The sequence below is a fragment of the Phaethon lepturus genome, unplaced genomic scaffold, assembly GCF_000687285.1.
Source record: "Phaethon lepturus isolate BGI_N335 unplaced genomic scaffold, ASM68728v1 scaffold19644, whole genome shotgun sequence".
Taxonomy (NCBI): domain Eukaryota; kingdom Metazoa; phylum Chordata; class Aves; order Phaethontiformes; family Phaethontidae; genus Phaethon; species Phaethon lepturus.
In genome coordinates this window covers 17,992-31,898 of record NW_010534292.1, presented here as the reverse complement: position 1 = coordinate 31,898, position 13,907 = coordinate 17,992, and the positions used below count along the sequence as shown (strand labels likewise).

At 39.7% G+C, this 13,907-nt stretch overlaps 1 protein-coding gene across 1 annotated transcript; it reads left to right on the top strand.

The window, feature by feature from the left end:
• Positions 1-1,326: 1,326 nt before the first annotated feature.
• On the top strand, positions 1,327-12,717 carry STK38 (serine/threonine kinase 38). The gene is made up of 13 exons (XM_010285486.1): positions 1,327-1,457; positions 3,741-3,792; positions 3,951-4,073; positions 4,645-4,728; positions 6,506-6,629; positions 7,498-7,652; positions 8,766-8,868; positions 9,812-9,873; positions 10,424-10,541; positions 10,724-10,847; positions 11,580-11,675; positions 11,928-12,022; positions 12,608-12,717. Exons 1-13 carry the CDS (start codon positions 1,327-1,329, stop codon positions 12,715-12,717), a joined length of 1,377 nt encoding a protein of 458 aa, XP_010283788.1.
• Positions 12,718-13,907: the final 1,190 nt, after the last annotated feature.

The window sequence follows — 13,907 nt, the reverse complement described above, 5'->3', positions numbered from 1 at the left end:
TCTTTTTCTTTTTCTTTTTCTTTTTCTTTCACCCCCTCGTAGCCCGCTTCTCTCAGATCGTTTTCATACTCTGTTGTCTAGGAGGTGAAAACCAGGGGCATGGCTTTCACACCTACCCGCTTACAGCCCGCATCTCCTCGGGGGTGCGGGGAGAACGTGACCCAGCCGCTGGCCTGGTGTCACTCAGAGCTGCTCCTCTGTAAAAACATCGTTCCATCCCCCCCAAAAACCCCATTAAAAACCAGATTCTTACCGGCTCCCAAGTTGTTATCTTTTCTGTGACCGAGCCTGGAAGCACAGCAAACAAAAATAGTTGGTGTCTATAAAGGACGCGATTTGCAAAGGCTTGGTAAGGATGCTTTGTAAAGATCTGCAAAAAGTAAACAGAAAAGACTAACTTGCAAAATGTTGCCAGCGCCCGGGCATTGTAAAAACGGGAAGTGTGTGGTCTAACCTATATTTGTCTGCAATTTCTAGTAATAGTTGCAAAACTCAGTTACCTTACTGCGAGTTAGGTTGTGACCAAGAGGACTAGACTAAGAGGTAGTTTTACACTTGAAATCTTTGCATTTTAATGCATTTTAGAAAGTAGAGCTGGGTTGTCAAATATGTCCTGAAGCTGTGCTTCTGGCTGGAAGTGGTGTCCACTGATGGAGAGTCCAGTATGTAAAGGTAGGATACTTACGCCAGAGGTTTTTTTATAAACTACAATTTGTTCAAAGGCAGCGGCCCTCTGGATTTTGCCAGATTTCTGTGCGAAAGCATCCTGTAAAAGCAGGAGTGCCTAAAAGCAACTAAAAGCCTTTTTTTCTTCTTCCTCAGTTGCTCCGTTATTGGGATGGCTTTCAGGATTTTGATGAATTTCACAGCAGAGGAGAGGGCAGGCAACTGATGGCATTATTTCTGCAAGGCTTGTAGGCAGAGGAACTTCTGGATTCAGTTTGATATTTCAGTTTGATATTTTCAGATAGTTTCAGTGTGATATTTGTGAATTTTTAACATTTATTAAATATAGAATGTATTGGGAGAAACAAACATTTGCAGTACTGCCTGAAATTGTGGTTTTTGAGGCATCATGTTTCTTAAGTTTCCTTCCCTCTTATTTTCAGATGAAAAATGTTCAAAACAGGAAGTTTGACTTGTACCTTTTATTTTGTAAGACTTTTCCCTACTTAGTCTTAGTTTAGACAACTGGGCTGTTAGCGTTTGTAGTTTAAAATCTTAACTCCGTGATTCATCATCACTTAATTGATTGTAGCTCTTGTTTGAAGCTTATTTGTCATTTGTAATGTTAAATGTTTCCTCCCTTTTTCTTTCCTAATAGCCATGGCAATGACAGGCCCAACGCCATGCTCGTCCATGAGTAATCACACCAAGGAGCGCGTTACAATGACAAAGGTGACATTAGAAAATTTCTACAGCAATCTCATCGCACAGCATGAAGAACGAGAGATGAGGTAAAAATCTTTCTTGCTTCCTTTCCAAACTGGGTAAGGGCCAAAAAATATACATTAAGTGCATTTAGTTTGCTGGAGCCAAAGCAAAGCCAGACCATCTTTGCTGAGCGGGTACCTGAAGTCCTGAGATGCGCACCTGGATGGGGCTTGGCACGAGCATCCAGGGGCAACTGGTGGATTTCTGAATCCCACAGTAGTTTAGGCTGGAGCTTTTTGAGTTTCTTGTGCAACCAATTGAAACGTGCTTGCAAATGCAAAAGTGAGATGACTGTTAGAAATTTAAAAAAAAAAAAAAAGTATGTTTGATTATGCAACTAAGTAGAAACTAATTTTGGGATGCGCTTGGGATCATTCAAGTACAATTTTGCAGAAGAAAGCCAGTGTTGAAAAATGTTTATGCTGCCTATGTCTGTTCTGTTGCCTCCTCCCATTTTATGTCCCTGGTTGTAATATTTAAAACTAATTCTAGAGCATCAGTTTCAGTTTGGGTTATAATCTGTGATCAAGTCAGCTGATAAAGGAAGATAATATTTTCAAAGACAATGAGGGATTCCTGTAAGGACTGTCACTTAATGCTAACTTCTTGTCTGTGAGTTAGCTGAACCTATGGCATCTCTTTAAATATATCGGTCAAAATATAAAGTGATTTAACTGAGAAGTATTACTTTTATGTTCCTTTGGCTGGAACCCTCTAATTTGCTGAATACCTTCAAGTTGTAGCACTGGGACTTCTGATGTTCTCCCAACTTGCCATGTAGACTAGAATCAGAATTTTCAAAAAGGTTCAGGGTTCGTTTGCTTGCAGACTTGCTGCCAAAAACCTAACTAGATCCAAGAGGAATGCCTGCTAACTACAATAACTGCAGAAATGAGGAAGCAATTTAGCAATAAATACTAACCTGCATACATATTTTCTTCAAAGCTTCAAATTAGAAATGAGACATTGAGGTCTAATCCAAATAGAAAATATCACTGATTTAATTCCTTGCTCTCTTTGCATAGCTCTTGCGTTTTATTATGAGCGCTATTGTCTACTCCCAAAACCTCAATGACAGGTTTTTTTCTGTTTAGGATCAAGACTTTATCTGAACAAACATACGGGACTTTGCAAGTTACTTATTTTTTTAACGGTAGATGTGTCTGTGAATGTGCAATTTGGAGTTTAGATGGTGTTGACAAGGTATACACTGAAGTGCAGATAGGACCTCTTAAGGATATTTGGGGGAATTTTGGCATCGCTTGGTCATGCTGAGGTATTTAATTCCACATATTGCAGCAGTCGTCTTTTGCTACTGGAGACACTGCTTTGAGTGTGAAATGAGATGACGGGACAGTGTTCGCTGGGTACTTAAATAAGGTCAGAGCGATTCAAATGTGCCTGATCGTGGAAGCGATAACCCAAAATATTATCATGTCGCAGCAGCTGCGTAGGGGCACAGGAGACCGGAAGAGGATCTCGTGAAGAATGACTTGCATAAAGAGAAGGAATTTTTTAGTACATTTGTAATGTTATACTGAAAAAGCCACACATGGAGAGAAAAAAAAAAAACCAAACCCAAACACCAATCCCAGTTCAGCCAGCTATTAATGTGCTCAGTGTTGGGGAAAAGTTCCCAGACTGTCATTACAAACGTCCCCTGAAGCCATCTCCCCTCTGAAGTCTTGCTTCCCTTTCTTTGCTTCCAAATAATCATTTTGTACTAAGGCTGTAGGTATTTCTGATCCTTTAAGGGGGCAGAATGTGTACAGACATGTTTCCTCTTCCCAAATATTTTGAGTATCCCAGGTATTAGGAAATAGAGAGTAACTTTTCTCATTTTGCGTGTGATGAATTTGAGATGCAGAGAAATTGCAGTACACAAAGATGTTTAGATAGCCAGTTCTCCCTGGAATAAGTGAGACTCTGGTGCTTAAATATTTATTATGGCTCTGGCCTTAAGTGACTTGCCCAGCTGTCAAAGAGACAAGAATTGAACCCAGATCTCCGCAATCTACATTTGTATACAACGAAAATGCACAATTGAACAAGACATGAGGCTCAAGGCAGGTGTACTTTGTGGAAATTGGAGAGGAAAAGGCTGGAATGGCAAAGCTGTGATACTAGACTCTTCAAAATCAATCTCATGTCTGATTTTCCCTTCTGTAGCATTTCTACTTGTTATTTGCTGGCGTTACATCCTCCTTTCACAGCAAGCACAGACCAGAGGTGTTGGATATGTGCCTGTGATTAAGAAACAATGTTAATCATTCAACCTTTATTTTTCTAATTTGTCTCTGCTATAGACAAAAGAAGCTAGAACAAATGATGGAAGAAGAAGGCTTAAAAGACGAAGAGGTAATGAATATGGGAAAATTACATTAATGGTTAAAGTAATACAAGTAATTTTTAAAAATAAATTTAATAAATTTAATTTATTTCAAAATGCTGTGATCTCTATGGAGCCCACCTGCAGAATTCCCACTGTGTTTTTTTTTTTTTCCTCTGAACTCTAGAAAAGAATCAGGAGGTCAGCACATGCACAAAAGGAAACAGAATTTCTTCGCCTAAAGAGAACAAGGCTTGGTTTGGAAGACTTTGAGTCTTTAAAAGTAATAGGCAGAGGAGCGTTTGGAGAGGTAAGTCCAGAAAAGATGACTAAATGTGTGGGGTTGTTTTTTTTCTTTAAATGACACTGGTATTTGTTAAAGACTTGCATAGCTTACGCAAGTGAAGGATAAACGTTGTAAGAACCGCAGATTGATTTTTAGCTTAACAGTCGTGTGCATTTGGTTTTATGCCTAATAAATACTGGTTTAAAAACACTATGTGCTTTAAAGGAACATGAATGCTCTTGAAAAGAACTTGAGCAAGCTAAATACAAGTTTGGCAGTGTACCTCCCGGTGCTGGCCTTACGGGAGGGAGAGCTGGAGGGCCACTCACAGTAGTCTCTTCTGGTGGCCTTCTTCAGAGAAAGTGGCTTTGGACCTTCTGCTTTAGGTGTACAATTGCTCAGTGTGTCACCTCTGTTAAAATGATTTCATCTCATAGGATTAACAGAACTTGTTTTCCATTACTGTGCACTATGTAATGCTTTTTGTTTTTATAATCTGATTTCATTAAATGGAAGCCAAGGGCTTGATACCCAACTTTGTCAAGAGTTGTAGTGCTAATGCTGTATTTCACTCAAATTTTTGCATACTTCCTAGGTGCGACTTGTCCAGAAGAAAGATACCGGGCATGTTTATGCAATGAAAATACTACGTAAAGCTGATATGCTTGAAAAAGAGCAGGTGAATAGCCACCCTGAGTAGCAATGCTACCACCGTGTTTAGAAGTCTTTGGGAGGTCATTGTGATGTGTAGAGAGGAGTAATAGGCATCTGTGGTCTAGGTTTACTAGCTAAAAAATGATGTGGTTTTTTTCCCCCTCATTTTTAATGGAGGAAATAGAAAAATCTCGCATGAATTCATAAGGACCTGTCTTCTAGTCTTTCAAGTATTTTTTTTTTCCCCCCAAACATTCCTTGTAACAATGCAAAAGTTTGAGGAATACATATATAGGGTTACAGTAGTAGTTACAGGCTATTGTATGTAACTGAATGCTCAGAACAGTGCTTCAGCCAACCTCTAATGCTTTGCTTAGTCGTAATGGAAGCTGTAGTTGTAGCATTCTTTTCTAAGAGGCTCTTCAGTCCGAAGCAAGGTGGGATTGTCCTCACTCTCTACTTGAAAACATGGGGAAACAGAGCATTTTATTAAGGACTGGATTTGTCTTTCTCCAATGAAAGAGGACGGTTCTACATACCTGATTTATGTTCCTTCTCCTCATTTTATGATGCGTGTTACAGGTATACATGTGCAAATGATTGAGAATAGATGTCAAGATCTGCGTGTTACTGCATTTCTGATTTATGGAATCAGGTATAAGTGTCAAAGTGATGTGACTGCTGGATTTCTGACCCAGAGAGACATAAAGTAGAGGTGTTTAACTTCTGGAAATATAATGGTCTGAGACAATCATTTCTTGTTCAGCACTGGGATGAATCTAGGAAGCACTGTGTGTGCGTTCATAAAATCAGGAACTGGTTTCCACTTCTGAAAGTACTTGTTTAAAAAACAAACAGCAGTGTGTTCACACGCAAGCTTTATGCAGCGCTGCTAAATCAGTGCTTTAGTCTAAATCTGTGGGAATAGGCTGAAGACATATCTGAAGGGCATGCTGTTTAGAGACGAGCTGGGTTCTAATTGTTAGATGTTTTTGTAAAAAATTTGAGATATTCCTGTATATAGGATTAACCTGTTTTTATAATCAACCATATGTTTCTCCTCCTGAATCTTCCCACAGTAATAAATTGTGTTTTGGAGTGGTCTGTTATCGAAGTGGTTTTAAGATCAGTGTTTTCACAGTGTCCTGTATCACTTGTACAGTTCTGATTTGAAGGGGACCCAAATGCCATAAGAATTGAAAGAATAAAAATGTAAATGTGGGTTATCTTTCTGTATGGCACCTTGTTGTTCAGGAGGGTGGTTTAAATTTATTTAGCTTGAGTTTTTGCTTAAAAGAATGAGGTTAGTGCTCTCTTGCCCTCCTACCTATGTCTTAATATGTGGCAGCAAAAGTCAAACAATTAATGTAGATGTTACTCAAGTATAAATGTCCCAAATCAAAGATCCCCATAAACTTTCCAGTGGAAACTTTTGAGTATAAAAGGGTCTTTCACAGATCTTCATGCTGAGGAGTAAAAGGGAGTTGGTGTTCAATGGGATTTATGAGATAAAAGAAAAAAGAAACATTCTGGAAAAATATAGCAGTTTAAAGAAAGCTTCTCACCTTTTTGCTGTCAGAAGCATGACTTTTTAAATTTGATTTTGAATGTGTTATGCTATTTTATTACCTGAAAATATTGAGGGGTGTAACTAGAAGTTTTGATGGTGTTTCTGCCCTTGTGCAGAAGTTTGACTGCTGCCATTGCAACATTTGATGCTTTTCAATATACGACTTAAATTGGCTGTGAATCTAATAAAAACATAGACTTGTAATTAATCAAATGCATATGTGTATTCCCAGGTTGGCCATATTCGTGCGGAGCGGGACATTCTAGTGGAAGCAGACAGTTTGTGGGTTGTCAAAATGTTCTATAGTTTTCAGGACAAGCTAAACCTCTACCTTATCATGGAGTTCCTGCCTGGAGGTAACTACCTGAAATCAAGAGACTGCTTTCCTCTTGTTTGTGGATTTTTAACTTCTTAATAACAAATGTAGTCTGGGATGAGAGTGTATGTGGTTACCATACAGTGGTATTTGTACTGGACATCACTTTGTGAGGAAACAAGTCACTGTAAAGCTTTCTGCTTTTAGGAGGTCAGGCTTGAGGTGATCTGCTTGGGTCTTCTAGCTGCAGATGTTTGAAACTTGGCCTCAATGTTCTGCTGGTTCTTATCCTTACTGTGCACTGGCTATCCATAACATAACCAGCTTTTGATTTTCTAACCCTTTGCTTTTAGTTGGCTTGCAGCAAGAGTAACTTCTAAGGTGCTTTTTTTCAGAGGACGATGATGTTTGTCCTTGAATGATAATGCTACTGTCATTGACTTAAGAAGAAAGTTATACTGAAAGCCTGTAATATATGTGACTAATGAAACCACAAGAATGCTTTCTGAAATGACACTGCACAAATGCAATCTGTTTTTTGTAACAGCTCTGTAGCTGAAAGTATCTATTTTAATCTGTGATTCAGATGTGTAGTGAAGAGCAGCAGTCCATAGCCGACTCCTCGGGGATGTTTCTGTACTGCTATTTCATCTTTATGCTATTTAGCTGTCTCAGTACGTTTAATACAACTACAGTACAAGTCTTTCCACATACAGTGATACAAGGGGAATAGAAGAGTTTGTCACAGAGGTGCTGGGCAAGTCTGTTACTTTATATGAAATCAATTTAGATTTCCTGAGGTTTGAAATAGCTTAATTCTTTTCTTTGCAAATGTCTTTAAAATTAGCGAGACTGGAGTTTGTGTGTTTGTTTGTATTTACCTTTGCTGTTTGTGGGGTGGCCTCTAGGTGATATGATGACACTGTTGATGAAAAAAGACACTCTGACAGAAGAAGAGACACAGTTCTATATAGCTGAGACCGTGCTAGCCATTGATTCTATTCATCAGTTGGGTTTTATCCATCGAGACATAAAACCAGACAACCTGCTCCTGGATAGCAAGGTATATACTAACCACTGGCTGGGTAGTAGTAAATAGGTCTTGTAATTTTTAATATTGATGTGAATTAGTCTTGGCAGTTGTGAAAGAAGACAGTGCTTCTTTCTTAGCCCTGTTCCTTCTAGCTTTTGAGGACGTATCTGCCATATTGCTCGGGGGGAAAAAACAAGCCAAGAAAGACCTCTCTTCCACCTCCAACTGTGTTCATACCTCACTTATGAGCTCCCTTCTGACAGTTGTTTAAGCTATTTTTGGTTATTTCGGCTGCAATTTAAAACACGCAGTTTCAGTTCTCCCCTCTTAGTCAAAGATGTTTCCTTTTGGTCTTACATCTGTTACGCTCACGCTTGCCAACTATTGGGTAGGTGATCATATCAAATGCGAAGGATGTAGCTGTTCCATTAGCGAGACTGAAAACAGATATTATCTCCCTCAGAATCAGGACGTATTTCTGAAGGCTGGCCAGGCTACCTGATTGCTTCTAGATGGTTATTGCTGGCAGTTTGCAGAAAGCTTTGTATTTTCACTATCCTCCTATTGCTCGCTACAAGTTTGCTTAAAATTTAGCTTGTTTGGAAAAAGCTTGCCAACAGTAAATAAATATACTTTACCACTAGCCAGCTAAGAATGCACTGTTGGAATTACTGATGTAATTTGGTATGCCTACAACTAGACGTAGATAAATTTAGGACTTTGAAAAGTATGTATATTTTAGATATACATCCAAAAATTGTACATAGTCGCTGTGGTCGCATGTTATGCACTAGGACAGATCTAATCCATGAATTTAAGGTGTTTCTCCTTATTTATTGGGGTCAGTGCACAATCCAGGGACTACAGCTCCCTCTGGAGACGTTTACTTTAACTCCGAAGCGGTCAGGAGCTTGCAGGAGCAGAGGTTTCTTGAAGTAAATAGCTACTGGGCTTTCTCTGTGTAGTAGTGATGAACGTATTAATAGCTTGACTATGTATACATCCAGTCTTAGGCTAAAACAAGGAATGCAAGAAGAGTGCATCTATTTATTATACAAAATAAAGGGAGGGGAAGAAGTAGAAAGCTTTGTTTGCTATGATAGAGTCTCATACTGTTTTTCTTGTTTGTTTGTTTGTTCCTAGGGCCATGTAAAACTCTCAGATTTTGGTCTGTGTACTGGACTAAAGAAAGCCCACAGAACAGAATTTTACAGAAACTTGAACCATAGTCTTCCTAGTGACTTCAGTAAGTTGTTTGGCTTCAGAAGGTTATCTGCGTGCTTGCCTGATGTAACTCATTTCAGTGTGATGTTAGAAGGTTGCAGAGGGGGGTCTAATAATCAACATTGCATCTTGAGATGCAATGTTGATTTTCTGTAGATCTTATTTATAAAAATAATTTTAGTTACTTTAATGTACATAAACTTCTTAATTTCTAGAAGTTTGTCTTTGAAGTAGATTCTGCTGTAGCCTTTCTTTGTGTGTGTAATAAACCTTGAATGAAAACTTGGTGTGACTTGGTAGATGCTAGATGTATCTCGTGTTATTTAAATTAATAAGTGAGCACACAGTCTCTTTGAATAGTCAGTAATTTTCTCAAAGGGAATAACTTTGATCACAGGGTTAAAAAAACACTGAAAGCATGGATGTGGAAAGCCTAGTGAAGGGCTTTATAAAATTTTATCACTATTTATCACTATTGCATAGGTTTGGAAGTTGCTGATAGGTTCAGGGTATTGACAGATGTGCTCTTTGCAACCATCTGTACCAGTGGAAGAGGTTACGTCCCTCGCTTTGCTCTTACTGTCACTAGCTGCCACTGCCTGCTAGAGGCTGCTGACCACTGATCTGCCGTTAGATTGTGCCAGGTAAACTGAGCAAGGCTGAGCATGTTAACTAGTCCCTCTCTGCTGCTGTGGCTTTATCTTCAGTGAGGTGAATTAAGGTGTGCCTCCACAAATAGCTCCAGCTTCACCATGGTGGTAAACTTTGGCTGTAGGGACTGGTGACGAGCACCTGGGGACTGTAACCTCTTACCAGCACAGGGGAATACAGAATGGGCTCTCTGTCCAGGCCCTGGCTACCTTTTCTGATGTCGTAAAGGAGATTTTTAGTGTAATGGTTTTGGGGTAAAACGGTATGTTGGGTGACCAGTAGGATGCAGTCACATACGTTCCAATCTCCTTCAGCTTTCCAGAACATGAATTCCAAAAGGAAAGCAGAGACTTGGAAGAGAAATAGACGGCAGTTGGTAAGTACGTTTCACTTGCTTGGAAATGTTCTCTGCTGAGCTGCTGCACTCAACTGGCACACGTATTTAAATGACAGGCATTAATCCATTTCAGAGTCCCGAACAATGCTGAAATAAAAAGATTAATGCTTTTTCTTTTTAAAAGAGGAATGACTTGTTTGTCCTTCATCCATCTGCTGAACATCTGCTGGTGACATATGTGCCTGAGATAGCACTGCCATAATTATTTACATTGACATGTGATGCCTCCCAGCTAAAACCAACAGTTCTTGCCACTTTTAATATAACAAAGGGCTAATGACCCATTCCAAGGTGTGTATATAGACAGTGGTACCTTTCCCCATTTCCCTGATGGTATTTTAAGACTCTTTCACATGAACATGTTGATTTTTGTCTCTCCGTATCTTGAAATGAAGGCTTTAAAGAACTTTGTCTCCAAGATTCTGTAGCAATCTGGTGTCTTCCTCAAAATAGCCATTGTTGCATAAGTTCCCACTTCCATATCAGGCAGTTTCCTCTGAAGATGCATAACTGATGGGATCTGTTCCAGGCTTTTTCTACTGTGGGTACTCCGGATTACATTGCCCCTGAAGTTTTCATGCAGACTGGATACAACAAACTTTGTGACTGGTGGTCGCTTGGCGTCATCATGTACGAGATGTTAATTGGTAAGAAACAGGCAGTGTACAAGTATTAATCAGGAATTGGGGTATAGGACATGAGCTGTATTGATGTGCTTGGGGTCAGGTTCTCAAATGGTTTGTGAGGTTTGTTCTGGTGCACTGCAGACTTCAGTAACTACAGGAATTATTTTTGCTTTTTACAAGGTTGTATTTTTCTTTCTTTTCAGGTTATCCACCATTCTGTTCTGAGACTCCTCAAGAAACCTATAAGAAAGTGATGAATTGGAAAGAGACTCTCACATTTCCTCCAGAAGTTCCAATATCTGATAAAGCAAAGGATCTTATTTTGAGGTGCCAACCGTATGGTTTGCCAGTTAATATAGTACTAATTTTTCTGTCTTGCAAACTGTACTATGTACCTCTCATAAGTTGTTTCACGTGAAAAAAAACCCTGATGCTTGTGACAGCTACATACTCTGTTATGCACATGCATCAAATGCTGAACTCCCTCGTCAAACACATTTGTGTCTCAGGTCATTTAGTGGAGCCCTGACGGAACTATACTAAAAAGTAGCTCCCATGTAAGTGCTGCTAGTCTGGCAAAATATGAATGTTTCTGCTCTTTATTTTGTCTGTGAGCTTCTCATGGAAGCCACTTAGTCTTTTTGCCAGAGCTAGCTTCTTACAATAGCAATGGTTTTGACATTGCAGGCACCGGAGCATACAAACGTGTCCTGGTTCACGCTGACTCTTGCTCTTTCATTTATATTTGCAATCACTTATCTATTCTCAGGACAGAAATATAAATGTCTAGCTTTTTAGGCTTTATATGTTCTCCTGCTTTACACTGGTCCTGAAATAGAAAGGGTGCATTATCCTGTTGTGAAAGAATATCACATCTTAATTGTAGCATTTGACATGACATTCCTAAGCATAACTTTGTTGGTTTTGCAGTGGGAGTTCTTGATCTCCATTTATGTGTTAAGAAACTGTAGTAGTATCAGTTCAGAAAGCTGTTCCATTTCTGGATGGAATGCTTTCGTTTTCATACTTCCTTCATTTTCATTCTTCCTTCCATCCCAGATTTTGCTGTGAATGGGAGCACAGAATTGGTGCATCTGGTGTGGAGGAAATAAAGAGTAACCCATTCTTTGAAGGGGTTGACTGGGAGCATATCAGGTAAGATGCTTTCCAGAAAAGCAAGCTGCTCTCCTCTATGGACGGTTTAAAGCTAGTCCTGTTCAACAGAAGGGAGCAGCTTGACTGGCATTTATTGTATCTAGGTGTGGGCGAGAGTATTTTGTTCCTTATCTGAAGCTTGCTAAGGTTTAGGTACCTTCAGTCTTTGATTCTGTTAAGAAATGGAAAGGGGCTGAATCCTGCTTTCTACTGCCTTTGAAATCTTAATACTGAAACTGCTCTTCTTGGCAGAGAGAGACCTGCTGCAATTTCAATAGAAATTAAAAGCATTGATGATACCTCAAACTTTGATGAATTTCCAGAATCCGATATCCTTAAACCAACAGGTAAATGCTTTGATTCTGCATGGAAACAATCCTTCCTCTTCTCCAACAGAATAACGTAACCTCCCTGACTAGATACTAGTTTATTTATCATGATCAAATTGTTAACTTGGTAGTCTTGTGGTGCAGGGGCGTGCAAGCTATAATTTGGATTTCAGGAGATGGGATGCAGACTTGTGAATGATGTGGGAGCCATTTGAGGAAGGGCATCTCTAAGAGGCAGCAGAGCTCCCAGCAAGTTCAAATCTCAGTGGGACCTGTGAGCCCAACACTGCGAGTACCTCTTGGTATTGGCTAATTCTTGCTACTGTGTCTAACCCTTAGTATAGCCGGTAGGGAGAAGGTGGGACAGAAGGGGACAATATGTTTTGGTGTAAATCTCTAAAGGATCCCTGTATTTAAGTGTCAAAGCATATTTTTACATTTGCTCCATGGAAACGAAACTGAATGCCTAGATTTATATTTCTTTCTTTAGAAGCATTCTCCCCTATTCCACATCCAGTGTTCTGCATGAAAACAAACTTTACAGTCTTCAAAGGATAATTTTATTTTTCTGTGTCTTACCAGTGGCCACAAGCAACCATCCAGAGACTGACTACAAGAACAAAGACTGGGTTTTTATCAATTACACCTACAAGCGTTTTGAAGGTCTGACAGCCCGAGGAGCAATACCATCCTACATGAAAGCAGGAAAGTAATAAATCTTTACCTGGGACAACTTCTGAGCCGTGGAATTCTGTTCCTGTACTTTGGGTTTATACCTGTAAAAGAACTTTTTCTTTTTTTAAAGAAAACTTGAGGGCCATCAACTCCTGGAGCAGACTTCAGGACCTTGTTTTGTTACACACCCTGGTTGTTACTAAGGATTTTTTCTTTCTGCGTCATTGAAAAATTCCACAAAATGTTTGCATCATCTCTGCTGCAAGCACGTTTTGCTGCTTCAGGAGCAAGAGTTTCAGTTTTCTTTTTAAATTCTTTGCCAGATTGTACAGTCCAGCGGGAGATGAGAGCAAGCCTCCACTTTGACATTGCAAAGCACGTCATGTTTATATGGACTGTTTCGCCAGTCCTGCATTAAGTGACAAACTCAATCTGCCAAGTCTGCCAGTACTGTTTTCCCTGTGGCTAAGGACTTCAGTACAGAGGAAACAAAGCAATAATTAAAGCTTGAGATAGACAATTCTCCAGTAAATGATCTAGTAGAAGGACACAACTTGTATTGCCTTAACCTTAGTTTGTAGCGCTGTTTTTTATAATGCTACTTGGAAGCCTCTTTAATAGCATCTCTCAACTCTGTCACAGTGGCCTCCAGTTGCAGTGCACTTTACTTTTGGTACTGAGACAATGACCCTCAAGCCATTTAGTATTTTTTTTTTCTAAATTAAAAAAATTGTGCAACACTTTTTCTTTTCTAGACAGTGATAGGAGGAACGGGCCACTTCTTCCACCAAGCGCCAACAGTTTTCAGTTACTGTGTGAAAGGATGGATCTATAACAATGTAGATCATAAAAACTACAGCTGGTAACACAAGTGGATCTGGAATTAGAGCAGAGACGGAGGGAAATTCATTTAACTTGATTATTGGTGGGCATCTTGTGTACCGTTGGGTCAGCCCTGAGGCTTCCCGTTCTTGCTGCTGCCATCTTTTGGCCACTTTAAAGAGCTGCTGCATCTTCATCGGTTTAAAGACAAAAGCATCTTCTGTGGCCTTTTTGCTCTTGGTTTTGAGCAGAACAGTATCGGATTCTTCCGAGTGTTGCTGAGAGGCCGCCCTGGCTTTTCCTTACAGAGCTCCTCTTGCTGTCATGGCTGAACCATCTGTCCCCAGTCTTCCAAAGAGAAGTGCCCTCATGGGGTCACTTTTGGAGCAGTGGAACCCACCATGTT